This window comes from Capra hircus, chromosome 18 (assembly GCF_001704415.2).
Source record: "Capra hircus breed San Clemente chromosome 18, ASM170441v1, whole genome shotgun sequence".
Lineage (NCBI taxonomy): Eukaryota > Metazoa > Chordata > Mammalia > Artiodactyla > Bovidae > Capra > Capra hircus.
In genome coordinates this window covers 26,166,062-26,182,368 of record NC_030825.1, presented here as the reverse complement: position 1 = coordinate 26,182,368, position 16,307 = coordinate 26,166,062, and the positions used below count along the sequence as shown (strand labels likewise).

Sequence of the window (16,307 nt, the reverse complement as noted above, 5' to 3'; positions counted from 1 at the left end):
ATCACTTCTGCTGCACACCTGAAACTAGTAACATTGTTAATCAATTATAATATAAAGTAAAAACTAAAAGTAAATTTAAGAAAATGGCAGAATGTTGATATGATGGGTGATGGGTACCTGGTTTATACTGTCTTCTCTACTCTTGCGAATGTTTTAACATTTCCATAATAAAAGGGTTAAAAAGAAGTGTGATGGGGTGAGTGGGAGGAAATCTCAAAAAAAAAGCAGGTTTTAATATATTCACAGATTTGCACAACCAACACTACAATCAATTTTAGAACCTTTTCATTACCCAGAAAAGAAACTCCTTACCCAGAGCAGTCACTCCCTAGGCCCCCTAATCCATCACTCCTTTCACAACCTCTTAATTACTCTCTTGTTTCTATATATTTGCCTACTCTGGACATTGCATGTAAATGGTACTATAGAGTATATAGTCTTTTGTGACTGACTTCTTCCACTTAGCGTGTTTTTTCAAGGTTCATCCATGTTGGAGTATGTATTAGTAGTTTATTCTTTTTTATTGCCAAAGAGTATTCCATTATATGGATATACCACTTTCATTTATCAATTTATCAGTCATTAGACATTTGGATTGTTTCCCCTTTCTGGCGACTATAAGTAATGCGGCTATGAACACTCATGTACAGGTTTCTGTGTGGACAACTGTTTTCATTCCTGCTGGGTATATGACTGGGAGTGGAACTGCTCATTTATATGGAAACTCTATAGGTAACCTTTTGAGGAACTGCTAGACGGTTTTGTAAACTCTGCACCACTTTACATTCCTACTGACAGTATATGAGGGTTTCAATATTTTCCACATTCTTTCCATTTGTTATTACCTATCTTTTTATCTACAGCCATCCTAGTGGGGGTGAAGTGGTATCTTTCTGTGGTTTTGATCTGCAACTCCCTGATGATTAGTGAATTGAACATCTTTTCATTTATTTACTGGACATGAACAGATCTCCTTTGGAGAAATGCCTATTCAGATCTGCTCATCTTAAAACTGGGTTGTCTTTTGGTGCAGCCACTATGTAAAACAATAAGGAGGTTTCTCAAAAGAAAAAACGCTAAAAACAGAACTACCATATGATCCAGCAACTTCCCTGGGGATATATACTTGGCAAAAATGAAAACATTAATTCAAAAAGATACAGGTATCCAATGTTTATAGCAGCATAATAGCCAAGATATGGAAACAACTCAAGTGCCCATCCACAGGTGATAAAGAAGATGTGGTGGGTGGGTGGGTGTGGATGTGTCTGGGTGTGTGTGTGTGTATGTATATGTATATATGTATATATATACACAATAGACTATTATTCACTCATAAAAAAGAATGAAAATTTGCATTAGCAGCAACATGGATGGATCGAGAAAGCATCATACTTAGTGAAATTAGGCAGAAACAAATACTGTATGACATCACTTATATATGATAGCTAAAAAATAATACAAACAAATGTGCCTACAAAACAGAAACAGACAGACAGATACAGAAAACAAACTAATGGTTACCAGAGAGGAGAGGCAAAGGGGGAGGAGCACATTAGATACGGGATTAAGGGACACGAACTACTACACCTAAAACGGATAAGGAACAAGGATATACCGTAGAGCGCAGGGAATTACAGCCATTATCTTTTAACAGCTTTCAATGGATGATAACCTGTAAAAATACTGAGTCACAGTGCTGTACAACTGAACTAATATTGTAAATCAATACTACTTCAAAACAGAGTTGTCTTTTTATCATTGAGTTGTAAGAGATTTTAATATATTCTGGATGTAAGTCCCTTATCCAATATATAATATACAAACATTTTCTCCCCATTCTGTGGGTTATTTCCTTCCCTGATAGTGTCCTTTAAATCACAACAGCTTTTTAATTTTGATGAAGTTCAGTTTATTTTTGATTCTGTCACTTGTGCTTTTGGTTTCATATCCAAAAAGGCTCTGTCTAACCTAAGGTCAGGAAGATTTATGCCTATGTTTTCTTCTAAGAGTTTTAAAAGTTTAAAGACAAATACCGTATGATTTCACTTATATGCAGAATCTCAAAACCAAATCAAGTGAACAAACATAACAAAACAGAAACAGACTCATAGATTCAAAGAACAGGTGGTTGCCAGAGGGGAGGGAGGTAGGGGGAATGAGTGAAATGCAGGGAGGGAGATGAGGAGGTACAAACTTCCAATTATAAAATAAATGCATCACTGGAATGAAATACACAGAATGGGAAATACAGTCAATAATACCGTAATAACTTTGTATGGTGAGATGGTAACTAGACGTATTGTGATCATTCTGTAAAGAAATATCGAATCACTATGTTATACCTAGAATTAACAAAGCGTTCTAGGTCAATTATACTTCAATTAAAAAAAAAGACTGTTGTGGCCGTTTCAGGTTCCTTGAATTTCTATACAAATTTTAGGATCAATTTATAAATTGCTGCAAAAAAGCCACCTGGGATTTTGATAGGAATTGCATTTAATCCATAGATCAATTTGGGGAGTGTTAACATCTTAATGAGATGAAGTTTTCCAATCCACGCACATGGACTTTTTCACCTGCTTTCTTAAATAATGGAGAAGGCAACGGCAACCCACTCTAGTACTCTTGCCTGGGAAATCCCGTGGACAGAGGAGCCTGGTAGGCTGCAGTCCAGGGGGTCCCGAAGAGTCGGACATGACCAAGTGACTTCCCATTCATTTTTCACTTTCATGCACTGGAGAAGGAAATGGCAACCCACTCCAGTGTTCTTGCCTGGAGAATCCCAGGGATGGCGGAGCCTGGAGGGCTGCCATCTATGGGGTCGCACAGGGTCGGACACGACTGAAGTGACTTAGCAGCAGCAGCAGCAGTATACACGTTCCTCCACCTTTCATGTTTATTTTACTTAGCAACATGGCCTGGAGACACTCCATCCATGGTGGTGTATATTCACATTCCTTTGTGCTACTGAAAAGCACTCTGCTATGCACATGCACCACATTTATTCAACCAGTCCCTACTGATGGATACTGGAATTGTTTCTAACTTTTGCTATTACAACCAATGCTGCAAAGAATATCTTTGTGCACACATCTTTTTGTATTTTTGCCAGTGTACCTTTGGGAGAGACCTTCAGAAGTGTGACAGCTGGGTCAAGAGTAAATTCACTAACTACTGCCAAATTCTCTATCCCACCAGCACTCTATCCCCACCAGTGATACGTGAGAATGTATTCAGAGGCCAGTGATTTTAAGGCATACCAGGGTTGGGAACCTTGAAATGTAAAAATTAGCTATGAAAATTATGAGGAAAGTTATCGAGGTGGCTGGTGCCCAGAGGAAGTGTGCAGTTCAGGCTCTGTGGTGCATTTGCAGAAGCCCTGACTGGGGTGGCAGGGAGGGGAGGGACCATGGAGGCAGGCAATCTGGGGTAGGGATGATGCTACTAATACGAACAAAGGCTGCTTCACCTTCTCAGGGAGGAAAAATCCAAAGGTTCCCTGCCCCAACTTTTACAAGCCAGAAAGCCTCTCCTGAGCAGAAAGTCAGAGAGGCTGAAGTCAAACAGTCCAGTCCCAGGAGAATAGGAAGACAAAAGCTGTTCTCAGAAGAAAGTCCAGAGGCCTGGGTTAGTCCCACCTGTCAGATACTGACTGAAAATCCTAGACAGCTCACTTGTCCAAGCTTCCTTTTTCTCCTGCTAAAATGTGGAGGAAAGCTCTGCCTCTCTCACCTCTCACGCCTGTGAAGACCAGTTGGGAGAATGCCCATGATAAGCCTTCGGGAACTGAAAATGCCTCACAAACATGAGGGATTCTCACTGCCCAAGCTGGGTTGGAGTTCTGGTGTGATCACCTGCTATCTGACTCCTCAATACAAAAAGGAGACAGTCACACTTATTTCAAAGGGTTATTTCTATTTCACAGGAAAGTACATAATGCATGTAAAGTACTTGGCACAGTGTCTGACAAACAATAAACGCTTTAAAAGGTAGGTTAGTAGTATGAGCACAGAAAATGTTATAATCTGCTGTTTAACTCTGGGCAAATAAAACGGTATACATGTTTTGCCTGATCATGGGGAAAACTGTGAAAGAACAAGCAAGTTAATGGCACTGATCACCTTGGAGGGTAAAGTTGGGCAGAGAGTGATTGCTGACTTTTTCTTTGTATCCGAGGTTGTTTGGTTTCTGAGCTGAATGGAAAAATTCAATGAGGCATCGCCCGTGGGAAAAGAGGGGGATGTAACTGACGACGAGATTGGGGTTCACGGCCACTGATAACATTCTATGTCTTAACTGTGCAATGTGCACAGCGGTATTCATTCACTTTACTACTATTTACACCATGAGTCGGCAAACCTAACTCCGTAAAAGGCAGACAGCGAGTACTTCAGGCTTTGCCGGCCATACAGTCTGTCATTACTACTCAACTCGGCTACTGCAGCACAAAGGCAGCATAGACAATACATAAACAAGTACGTGTGGCTGTGTTCCAATAAAACTTTAACAGGCAGCGGGTTGCATTTGGCTCCTGGGTCTTAGTCTGCCAACCCCCGATTTATACCTTCATATATGTTATGCATATTCTTTTTTATGTGTGAAGAAATTTAACAATTTAAAAATATCACACACACATGCAAAAAAGCAATCAAATCTGTTCCCTAAAATGAAAAATCCAACACAGTCTATTTAAACAAATGCATTTCAACACAGAACAATTCAATCTTAAATCTACAATCCAATCTTAACTAAAATCTTGAAGACAGAAATTTCTTTCAAAATTTATTTCATGTAAGAAAATTTTCCCTATTCACTTCTTTCCTCTGCCTTCATCCTGTACTAAAATATTCACATCACTCTTTATGTCTCTGCCTATCACAGAGATGGAAAAATACAGTCATCAGCCCTTTGGTTTCTTTTTAAGCACCTGCCCCACCCTATACCCATTCTTTCAACGTTCCAACTTCCTCCCCCCTAAAATGATGAATTTAAGGTAGAAAGAGATGAGGAAGAATGGAAATTTACAAGAAAGAGAGCATGACTGATAATTGTTACCAAGAAAACATTTTCCCTTTTCGCTCTTAATAGGCTGTAAAGCTGATGCAATTAAATTATAACTATAGCAACTCAGCTGGCATCACAGTCCTTTCGCTCCAGCAGCATCCTTTCACATAAGCAAAGCCTGCATGCCCGAGCCCCGGGGTAACTGCAGGCAGCCAGGAGCTGCAGCAGCAGGAGCCTGCAGGGAGGGCAAGTTAGTGGAAATGTCTGAAGACATTGGGGTGTTGGGAATTAATGTAGGGGAGCAAGGATGGATAATAAAAAATCCTCTCCAGGGTTCCCCTGATGTGCCTTTACCAATACCAACAGAACTAAGAAAACTTAGTATTTTAAAAAAATAAAATTCTGGGGAGGCCTACATAAGGATTTCTACAACATCCTTACCGATTCAGCATGGCAGCCAAAACATTCAGATCTCAAGATGAGTTGAAAAAAGCAAATGTGGCCATTAAACTCATTCTGGTGACATTCACTATGTATCCAAAACAACGTCCCCACCTTTATACCGGCACTTAGGTCTTTCTCAAGTTTAAGGAATGAAGACTGAGCAGATGTCTGACGATTCCCATGATGTATTTTCCACAGAGAATCTCAGCCACTTTCCAGACCCAGCAAGGTCACCAGTACCAACACCTCTCCATCCTCCCATGACCCTTCCATCAGGGCTAAAGGAGCACACACTCTGGAGTCAACCTCACTGGGTCTGAATCCTGACTCACTACTCGCCAGCTGTGTGATCTGAAAGAGTTATTGCCCTCTCTGAGCCTTAGCTGCTCAACTGTAATACAGGGGTCACAGTCTTACTATTTATTGTGAAAGTGAAAGTATTAGTCACTCAGTCGTGTCCGACTCTTTGTGACCCCACGGGATGTAGCCGGCCAGGCTCCTCTGTCCACGGAATTCTCCAGGCAAGAACGCTGGAGTGGGTTGCCATTTTATTCTGAGGACTAAGCAAAATCTTACTGATGTACAGTAAGTAATGAATAAACACATTTGTTATGGAAAGTGGCAAGATTTTTTTTCTGCCTCACTAAAGAATAAGTTCCTTGAGGGCAAGGACCATGTCTAATACATGGTTGTAGCCGAGAGATGGTCCAGGCCTGGCACAGTGGGGACCCCAAACATATGTCTGTAGAATCAACAACCCAATGCATGCTGTGTGGCAGCAGCAGCCACTGGTCAGACAGTCAATCTGCACTTTTCTCCCACTGCACATTCTCGGGGCTCACCCACTTTCCTCTTCTACAATCAACTGGCAGGCACTGCATTTCCAAGGTCTTTTAGAAGCAGCCTATGGGGTCACTGACAATAAGCAGACAGAATCACTACTCATGTGGATGGCTTCTCATCACTAACTGCTCATCAATTTCTTCCAAGTGCTCTTAAAAATGGTGCCCATCACTTCGTGCTCTCTGGCTTTAGAGGGAACATTTATCTGTGTGACCCACATTTACCAATATACTATGTGAACCATTTATGACCCAACAGTCAGTGAACCCAAGCAGGAAAATGACTGGGACGCTTCTGCATGGCAAAGCTCTACACCCTTTCTCACCCTGATCACCTCTGCCTGTGACAGGGACTCACAGCTTGGTCAGGCAGACAGGCTGGAAAAGCCAGGAAGGTGGGGGACAAAGCAGCGCTGCTGATCTGTTCATAAAACCTCTCTCGAATTCCTGAGGATCTGGCTTGTATCTGAATTTTACAGACTGCGGCCAAATTCAAGGCAGGAAAGAAGGAACAGATCCTGCCCCCGAGTCCCCAGTGCCAGTGCTCCCTCCCCAGCAGTACTCACGCCTTGACATCTGCTGTCTCCTGGGACGTGCGTGTGAGGGTACGGGAACGCAGACGCTCACCCGCCTGCTGGATCTCCTGCAGGTTCCGTTCCACATGGGGAAGCTCTGAGATGCCCTCAGTCTCTGCAGCAAGCTGTTCAGCTTGCTGAAGGAGCTCACCAAACCCCTCAGTATCCATTGGGGACGCAGATCCTAGGTGGGGGAGAAGGAAAAAGAGACCCAAGTCAAGGGACGGATGGGCTTCACAACTGCCTGAACCTGTCACAAGCTCAATGAAACACTGGGACTTTCTGAAAACAGACAAGGAGACAGGTCCTCAACAAGCAGCGTTTGTTCCTGAACGTAGCCCAAGAACAACAGGTCTGACAGAGAAAATGAGTCAGACTGAGAAGAAATAGATCATTTCTGTCCATATTGACAGCCCCAAGATTGATTTCTGCCACCAGAACAAAAGCAAAGATATTAAGGCACAGACTAGAATTCCTGTCTCCCTCCACAGACTCAGAGCTGACAGGGGACAGAAGACATGGGCAACCTCTGAGAGGCCCAAAGAACCCTCAGCTGTGCCTCCCTCCTTCTGCCCGTCTGAGACAGGAAAACGCCCCGCCTGCAGAGGCCTGGGCAATTAGGCCCTTATCTTATATGATTCCCAACAACTCTGTGAGGACCCTGAGAAGACAGAGAAGCAACGTCAGTCCACAGGGCTCAGTCCTGTGCCCAGAACAGTCTCTGCAGCAACGAGGCAGAACTGAGGCCAGAAGAAGACAGGCTTCTGACTGATCCCTGTTAGTCTCTACACACCTGCTCCTTTGCTAACATAAAAGACAGTGTTTTAAAATTCATGTCCAAGTCTCCACTCATTCTTCTTTAGCTTCACCTCTGAGAGCAGAGATCCATCTGTGTTATATATGACACTCAGAATATTAGACTTGCTAATACATCTACTACTTTCAGAAATACCACTGCAACTAATAATTATACAATAGTAGCTGGCTTCTAGATGATGAATATTATTAATAAGATCACCTGTTTCTCCAACAACTGAGAAAAGCACTTCGAACAGTGCTGATATTTAATGCACATTACACATTTATGAATCTTCTATATACTGTACCATCCTAGTATAAGGTTCATGACCAAGGAGTCTTTAACTACTACCACCACTGAAATCAACAGAAGATAAATAGTATCAACATCATTTAAAAAAATTTCACTGCTAAAAGGTTAACAAAATTATTATTTATTAAAAAAGAACAAGTCTTTCAAAAGTAGCTTTTGTTGATAATTTTCCTCTTTGTTCCAAAGGCATGGCTTCTATTGTACTTTTGAAATCCCTTGGTCTAGAAGTGTAGTTACAATGTTAATGTAATATACAATTACGTCTTAGCTATGAAGCTCAGGTTAATGTTAAAAGGGCATGGTCTCCACCATAAATCCACAGCAAGAGAATAAGGAGTTTTAAAAATGAACATTAAAGGACATTAACTTTAAAGGCAAGGGCACAAGGTTAAAACAAAAACAGCTCAGCTGTAATAAACATGGAAACATTTCTATATTCTTTATGAAGTGCCAAGCTGACTTTAATATTTAGATGAAAAGTCATGTACACTATAACACTTTATCTAAAGTTTCTAGATATTCATTTTTTTTTTTTTTTTTCAGGCTTCAGCAGTACGTGAACCGTGAACTTCCAGATGTTCAAGCTGGTTTTAGAAAAGGCAGAGGAACCAGAGATCAATTTGCCAACATCCTCTGGATCACTGAAAAAGCAAGAGAGTTCCAGAAAAACATCTATTTCTGCTTTATTGACTATGCCAAAGCCTCTGACTGTGTGGATCACAATAAACTGGAAAATTCTTCAAGAGATGGGAATACCAGACCACCTGACCTGCCTCTTGAGAAACCTATATGCAGGTCAGAAAGCAACAATTAGAACTGGACATGGAACAACAGACTGGTTCCAAATAGGAAAAGGAGTACGTCAAGGTTGTATATTGTCACCCTGCTTATTTAACTTCTATGCAGAGTACATCATGAGAAATGCTGGACTGGAAAAAACACAAGCTGGAATCAAGATTGAGGTGAAAAAATATCAATCACCTCAGATATGCAGATGACACCACCCTTATGGCAGAAAGTGAAGAGGAACTAAAAAGCCTCTTGATGAAAGTGAAAGTGGAGAATGAAAAAGTTGGCTTAAAGCTCAGCATTCAGAAAATGAAGATCATGGCATCTGGTTCCATCACTTCATGGGAAATAGATGGGGAAACAGTCGAAACAGTATCAGACTTTATTTTTGGGGGGCACCAAAATCACTGCAGATGGTGACTGCAGCCATGAAATTAAAAGATGCTTACTCCTTGGAAGAAAAATTATGACCAACCTAGATAGCATGTTGAAAAGTAGACATTACTTTGCCAACAAAGGTCGATCTAGTCAAGGCTATGGTTTTTCCAGTGGTCATGTATGGATGTGAGAGTTGGACTGTGAAGAAAGCTGAGCGCCGAAGAATTGATGCTTTTGAACTGTGGTGTTGGAGAAGACTCTTGAGAGTCCCTTGGACTGCAAGGAGATCCAACCAGTCCATTCTGAAGGAGATCAGCCCTGGGATTTCTTTGGAAGGACTGATGCTAAAGCTGAAACTCCAGTACTTTGGCCACCTCATGAGAAGAGCTGACTCACTGGAAAAGACTCTGATGCTGGGAGGGATTGGGGGCAGGAGGAGAAGGGGACGACAGAGGATGAGATGGCTGGATGGCATCACTGACTCAATGGATGTGAGTCTGAGTGAACTCCGGGAGTTGGTGATGGACAGGGAGGCCTGGCGTGCTGCGATTCATGGGGTCACAAAGAGTCGGACACAACTGAGTGACTGAACTAAACTGACTGAATGGAATCACGCTGTAACTGGCCATCTCTACCTGTGGGAAAATGCAGATTACAGAGTAAGAGGTACTTTCTGGGACAGAAGAATAAAGAAACGGAATATTATTACACAATGGCTCCTGCCTAATGGAGAAATGTTTTTCCTTCAGAAACCTACAAGGCCAATGACATTCTATGAAGTGTCAGAAACATGGTCTCTCACCACAGAGAGGAAAGAAAAGACACATGCTGCCTCTTCCCCCACATTTTTTTTACTCTAAGATAAAAATAATTTGTCAAACAGAGCCAAGGAGAAGAAAACACTTTTTTTCCTTCATAAGGAAAATTTTGGAACTCCTTGAATAAAACACTGAATGAAACAAAACTTAAAGTTTAAAAAAAAGCAGAGAGAAGAAAATACATCCAATATTTCACATAACATTTCCATGTCAGAGAAATTCAGACAAAGGAAATGTTCAACTTCTCAAATGACTTATCCATACAAAGACTTAAAGTGATGCATTTGAGGGTAAGTAATAAATGTAAACTAAAAGTCATGCTTTACTTCAATATGATCCAATAAATATGATTTGTCAAAGTTAATGAAGAATTATTCTGATCATAGTAAAATAAAGGCTGAATTTCTAAACAACATCCTAAACTTCAGTCAATTCAGTTCAGTCACTCATTCATGTCCAACTCTTTGTGACCCCATGCACTGCAGCACGCCCAGCCTTCCTGTCTATTACCAACTCCTGGAGCTTATTCAAACCCACGTCCATCAAGTCCATGATGCCATCCAACCATCTCATCCTCTGTCATCCCCTTCTCCTCCTGCCTTCAATCTTTCCCAGCATCAGGGTCTTTTCCAGTCAGTACTTCGCATCAGGTGGCCAAAGTACTGGAGTTTCAGCTTCAGCATCAGTCCTTCCAATGAATACTCAGGCTGATTTCCTTTAGGATTGACTGGTTGGATCTCCTTGCAGTCCAAGGGACTCTCAAGAGTCTTCTCCAACACCACAGTTCAAAAGCATCAATTCTTCGGTGCTCAGCTTTCTTTATGGTCCAACTCTCACATCCATACATGACCACTGGAAAAACCATAGCTTTGACTAGACAGACATTTGTCGGCAAAATAATGTCTCTGCTTTTTAATATGCTATCTAGGTTGGTCATAGCTTTTCTTCCAAGGAGCAAGCATATTTTAATTTCATGGCTGCAGTCACCATCTGCAGTGATTTTAGAGCCCAAGAAAATAAAATCTGCCACTGTTTCCCCATCTATTTCCCATGAAGTGATGGGACCAGATGCCATGATCTTAGTTTTATGAATGTTGAGCTTTAAGCCAGCTTTTAAATTCTCCTCTTTCACTTTCATGAAGATGTTCTTTAGTAGTTCTTCACTTTCTGCCATCCTAAACTTAACATGCCCCAAACTGAGCTTTAACCTCTTGTCTATAAAACTTGCTCCGCCGCCTTCTCAGTGTGGAGACCCTACCAGTCACTTGGGTCAAAATCCTTAAAGTTCAGTTCAGTTGTTCAGTCATGTTTGACTCTTTGCGACCCCATGAATTGTAGCACGCCTGGCCTCCGTGGCCATCACGAACTCCTGGAGTTCACTCAGACTCACGTCCATTGAGTCAGTGATGCCATCCAGCCATCTCATCCTCTGTCGTCCCCTTCTCCTCCTGCCCCCAATCCCTCCCAGCATCAGAGTCTTTTCCAATGAGTCAACTCTTCGCATGAGGTGGCCAAAGTACTGGAGTTTCAGCTTTAGCATCAGTCTTTCCAAAGAACACCCAGGACTGATCTCCTTTAGAATGGACTGGCTGGATCTCCTTGCAGTCCAAGGGACTCTCAAGAGTCTTCTCTAAAAATCCTTGAAGCTCTCCTCAATTCACATCCCACATGAGACAGGCCAACAAAGCCTTTCAATCTACCGTCAAAGTGCACCCAGGATCTACCTCTTCCCACCATCTTCCCCATCCAAGTCACTATCACCTCTTTCTGGCTCCCCAGATTAAGCCCTTGACTCCTACAGTCTCAACCTGACAACTAGTGGTCCTTTAAAGGTCTGATCACATCCATCCTCTGTTTAAAACCTCTTGTGTTAACACAGAGTGAAGTTCAATGAACCAACCCACCCCTTCTCTCCTCCGAGACTCGTCTCCAGCCCCGTCCCTCCTCCTTTCCTGCACCCCAGTCATTCTGGGCCTCTGTGCTGCTCCCCTATGAATCAAACACCGTCCTGTCCTTTTTCTGTACCCTAGCTCTCTCAACTGTCACCATGCCTTTGATGCCAACCTGGGCTTCCCTGGTGGCTCAGATGGTAAAGAATCGCCTGCAGTGTGGGAGACCTTGGTTTGATCCCTTGGTTGGGAAGATCCCCTGGAGAAGGGAACTGCAGTATTCTTGCCTGGAGAATTCCATGGACAGAGGAGCGTGGCAGGCTACAGTCCATGGAGTCACAAAGAGTCAGACACAACTGAGCGACTTTCACTTCACTTCATTTCATAGGACAGAATATTTAGGAGTACTGCCTGTTCCCACCCTCAGCACTCCCCCATCTCCCTATGGTCTGTCACCCCAGCCAGAATGTAAACTGTACAAGGATGGCGATTTTTGCCTATTTTGTTCACTGAGGTTCACCCAGTCCCTAGAACAGTGCCTGGCACACAGTAGGTGCTCATCTGCTGAATGAATAGTAGGAGTTTTGTTCTTCCATTTATGGAGACTGTTTTTCTTGAAGGCTTCCTACACATTCTTGCCAAATCCACTGGCAAGCAGAGACCAGAGCAAAAACATTCCCTTCCGACTACCAACTGATACTTAACATTTCCGAGGCTGCACAGCATAAGGCAGTGACAGTATAAATGGCATGAATTCAGATCACACTTGGTCCAGACAAGTGCTTTCCCTCTAAATACCCAGACAAAAACCCAGTGGTATTTTAGAAGAAATAGCCCAGTTTTCAGGTGGACAAATTCCAAACTAAAAGAACAAATAATACATAGAATTGTAGAAAATAAGCTTGTTCCATGTCTGTCTGAAAGAAGACAGTAATATATATAATACTATATTTGGGAAAAACTGGATTTGTCCTGCATTATAACTCAACCAATGGAAACTGATTTATCAAAAAATGCTATTAAAGTTTCCAAGTCTACACTTTGATGCAGTTATCATCCTGTTTCATTAAAATTTTCAAATGCATGGTTAATTTAACAAGTTTAAAGACAATTTTTAACCTTTCTGCAAAAATAAATATCAAATTAGCCACAAAATATAAGGGGTTAAACCAACCACATATCAGTATCACTTGATCCAAGATATTGAAAACTGATCAGGAAAATAACCTCACAGGCTTAGTCCAACAGAGAGAACTACAATGGGACGGGGAAGAGGGAGTTGTCAGGGTAAAGTCTCTGTGCTGGGGAAATCTGGTCAGGACACACGCAGAGGCTGGACGTCAGCTGCACCGCGGGAAGCTACGGAGGAGGGGGCCACTCCATGGGAAGAAGCCACTGAGAATCCACCAAGTGGGCTGCGGCACAGCCAGGGCAGCAAATCCGGGGCTGGACGGGAAAAGACCAGCAAGGAGAGCTCACAGCACCAGGGCCCCTCTCCGTCAGTAGGACTCGGTGCCTGACTGCAAGGGGCCCCTGGAAACACTGAAAGGCGCTTCAGAGAGCACAGCAGGGTACAAGGGCTCTGTGCCTCTGGGAAGGAGTCCTCCAACGACCTCCTCAAACACCCGGTGAAGCTTAAAATGAAGGGCAAACTTATCACTGCTGTCAGAAGGCAAGGCTGGTTGCCCTTTGGGGGGCAGGGGTAGGGAGAAAGGAGGCTCTGGGGATTGGTAATTTTCTTACACTTGGTGCTGCTTAATAGTGTGTTCATTTTGAGCAAGACTCACCGTTTACGCACATTTCTGATTGTGCATCACACCTGAGTAAAAAGCTCCCCTCCAAAACAAAAGGCAAGGACCCACTGGTGAATGCTTCTTAGGTGAAAGTTCCCCAGTTCAGACCTCTTCACCACACCTAGAGGATGCTGAGAAAATTAACTAGAGGGAAAAATTAAAGCCTGCAGCTTTAGAGAGACAGCTCCTATTTAGAGCTAAAGCCAAGGACTGGGCAGATGTCCATTCCCTTATATTAGTTAGCACTCACCTGTCCATCACTGTGCAAAAAAATGCCCCTTCTATGCACATAAACATTTTCAACAAAGAGAAAAAAAAATCTCCAAATTGCATACAGGATGAAATGAACTTAAAAAAAAAGGGTAAAGCAAAAATGTATCAAATAATTTTGGTCTACTTGCTATTAACATGTTTCTTAATTATGAAAAATATGGTCATTTCCAGATAATATAACCATGTTAAATATTTAATCAAGTCAGAAAGAGTAGTGTAGTATAATAAATACATTTGGTCTTTGTCCCTAAGTTCCTGGCACAAAGCTTCTATAACCCCTGGAATGTCCTGAAGTTCTGAGTCTTCTGGAACTCACAATGAACCCTTTTAAGCACACCTGAATTTATGCAAATGAGGTAACTTGGAGGTGCTATGCTAGGTGGCCTCAGGATGGGGCCGGTCACCAGGAAGACCAAGTAATTAGAAGGTTGGAACTTTTGGCCCTACCCACCAACCTCTGGCAAGGGGAAGCGAGGGCTTAAGCTCTACAGAAACTCCTGAACAATGAGATTTGCTGAGTTTCTGGGTTGGTGAGTCACCTACATGCTGGGACAATGGTTCCAGGGGGACAGGAATGGTACCCGGGTCCCACAGAGACAGAGACTCCTGGGCTAAAGACTCATCTGGACCCCATCTTATGTACCTCTGCACTTGGCCATTCATCCTTCGTGACAAACTGGTGAGCGTTAAATAAACGTTTCTCTGATTTCTGTGAACTGCTCTAGTGAACTAACTAAACCTGGAGGTGGGGGGGCGGATACAAGAGCCTCTGATCTGTAGCCAGTTGGTCATAAGTACAGGTAACAATCTAGGAAAGATTAAGGGTAGGAGGAGAAGGGGGTGACAGAGGATGAGAAGGTTGGACGGCATCACCAACTCAATGGACATGAGTTTGAGCAAACTCCGGGGAGACTGGGAAGTCTGGTGTGCTGTAGTGCATAGGATCGCTAGGAGTTGGACATGACTTGTGACTAAACAACAACCCTTGCAACTACTCAACTCCACTTTAGAGCAGTTAACAGGTAAGTAAGTACAGAGGCGCTCTAATAAAACTTTTATCACGGCCACTTGAATATGAATTTTATAAAATTTTCACATGTCATGAAATAGTCTTTAGATTTTTTTCCCCCAAATGACTTAAAGACATAAAAAATAAAAACTCTTCTCAGTTTCTCTGGCCCATAGCTGTAGTCTGCAAACCCCCAGTTTGCCGAGGGTATCTGAGCTAGACCTGCTAAGTGCTTACCAGCCTGCTTCAGTGTCCTGCAAGACTCACCCTCACTAGGCCTTAGCAGTGACAACCCTCATACAGAGACTGAGCGACACAATCGGCCTGCTGTCACTTCCCTCCCCTCTTTAAGCTATTTGTTTGGACAGTACATCCGGGAGAAGAATCTGTTTGGTAATGATGAAATGTGTCCAGTAAAGACACACAGAATGTGTTCTGACCTACCGCACAGAATGCTAGTGGGCACTCACTGCCCTGTTCAGGTATACTGCAACATACTGAGCAACCCAAGTGAATTTTTCCTTTTCCTTATCACCCAAAGTCCAAACAGCCTGGCTCTCCAAGAAACACCAAGGGCTGAGAAAGAGATGAAAGGATAAAGACAAGGCCATCCATTTTTTCTTCAGCGTTAAAGAACTCTCAATTCACTGAGGTGCATGGGGAGATGATACCAGCTACTTTCCCTGCAGAATGTCAAAGTACTCAAACAATACTTTATTACCACTCACTGTGGAACTCTAATTTTACCATATACTCAAATATTATCTCTTTCAACTACAAAGATCCTGCAATCTAATAAACACACATTAAGCACTGCTATACATTTTCTGGATGTTGCCAGAGGAGGATTTCATATACATGAGGGGAAATAACTGATGTTGCAGTTTATACCTTTTTTCTTTAAAATATACAATAACAATGTTATTACTTCTTTCTATTATTTTTAGAAGTTTTGACAGTAATAAAAAAATATTTCAAAAGGAATTGGTAAACAGGAGAAGATTGAACTCTGAGCCCACACACCTGGTTCAAATCTAGAAGGTTCACTTACTAGCTGAAGGTGGGTTGACCTACCCTGGGATAGAATCCCAATCTCCCCCACAATTTTCTCGTCTCTAAAGAGGAGAGAACAATGCCTATCTATTTCAAGGCGCTAATGACAGACAGGAAGTATTTTTATTAACTCTTGTGATTTACGACATCATAAAACGGTATTTTAGCTTCTTTCCAAAGTTGCCAATTTGGCAATATTTTGTCAATTGCAAACATCTCTGCTTCAAAGAAATCCAGTAAATATATGATACTAAATTATGACATTTAACCACAGCTTCATATCATTCAGTAAGAACTTCTGGGAGACAGCTGCAATTTTTACATGT

The 16,307-nt window shown here is 42.3% G+C and overlaps 1 protein-coding gene across 1 annotated transcript in view; it reads right to left on the bottom strand.

Annotated features, from left to right (window-relative positions):
* Positions 1–16,307, bottom strand: part of NUP93 (nucleoporin 93) — a 103,687-nt gene that overhangs the window by 79,749 nt on the left and 7,631 nt on the right. The window contains exon 2 of the mRNA XM_018062018.1: positions 6,860–7,052. Within this exon, the coding sequence (XP_017917507.1) occupies positions 6,860–7,038 (179 nt within the window). The 5' untranslated portion in view covers positions 7,039–7,052. The remainder of the gene's footprint in view (positions 1–6,859; positions 7,053–16,307) is intronic.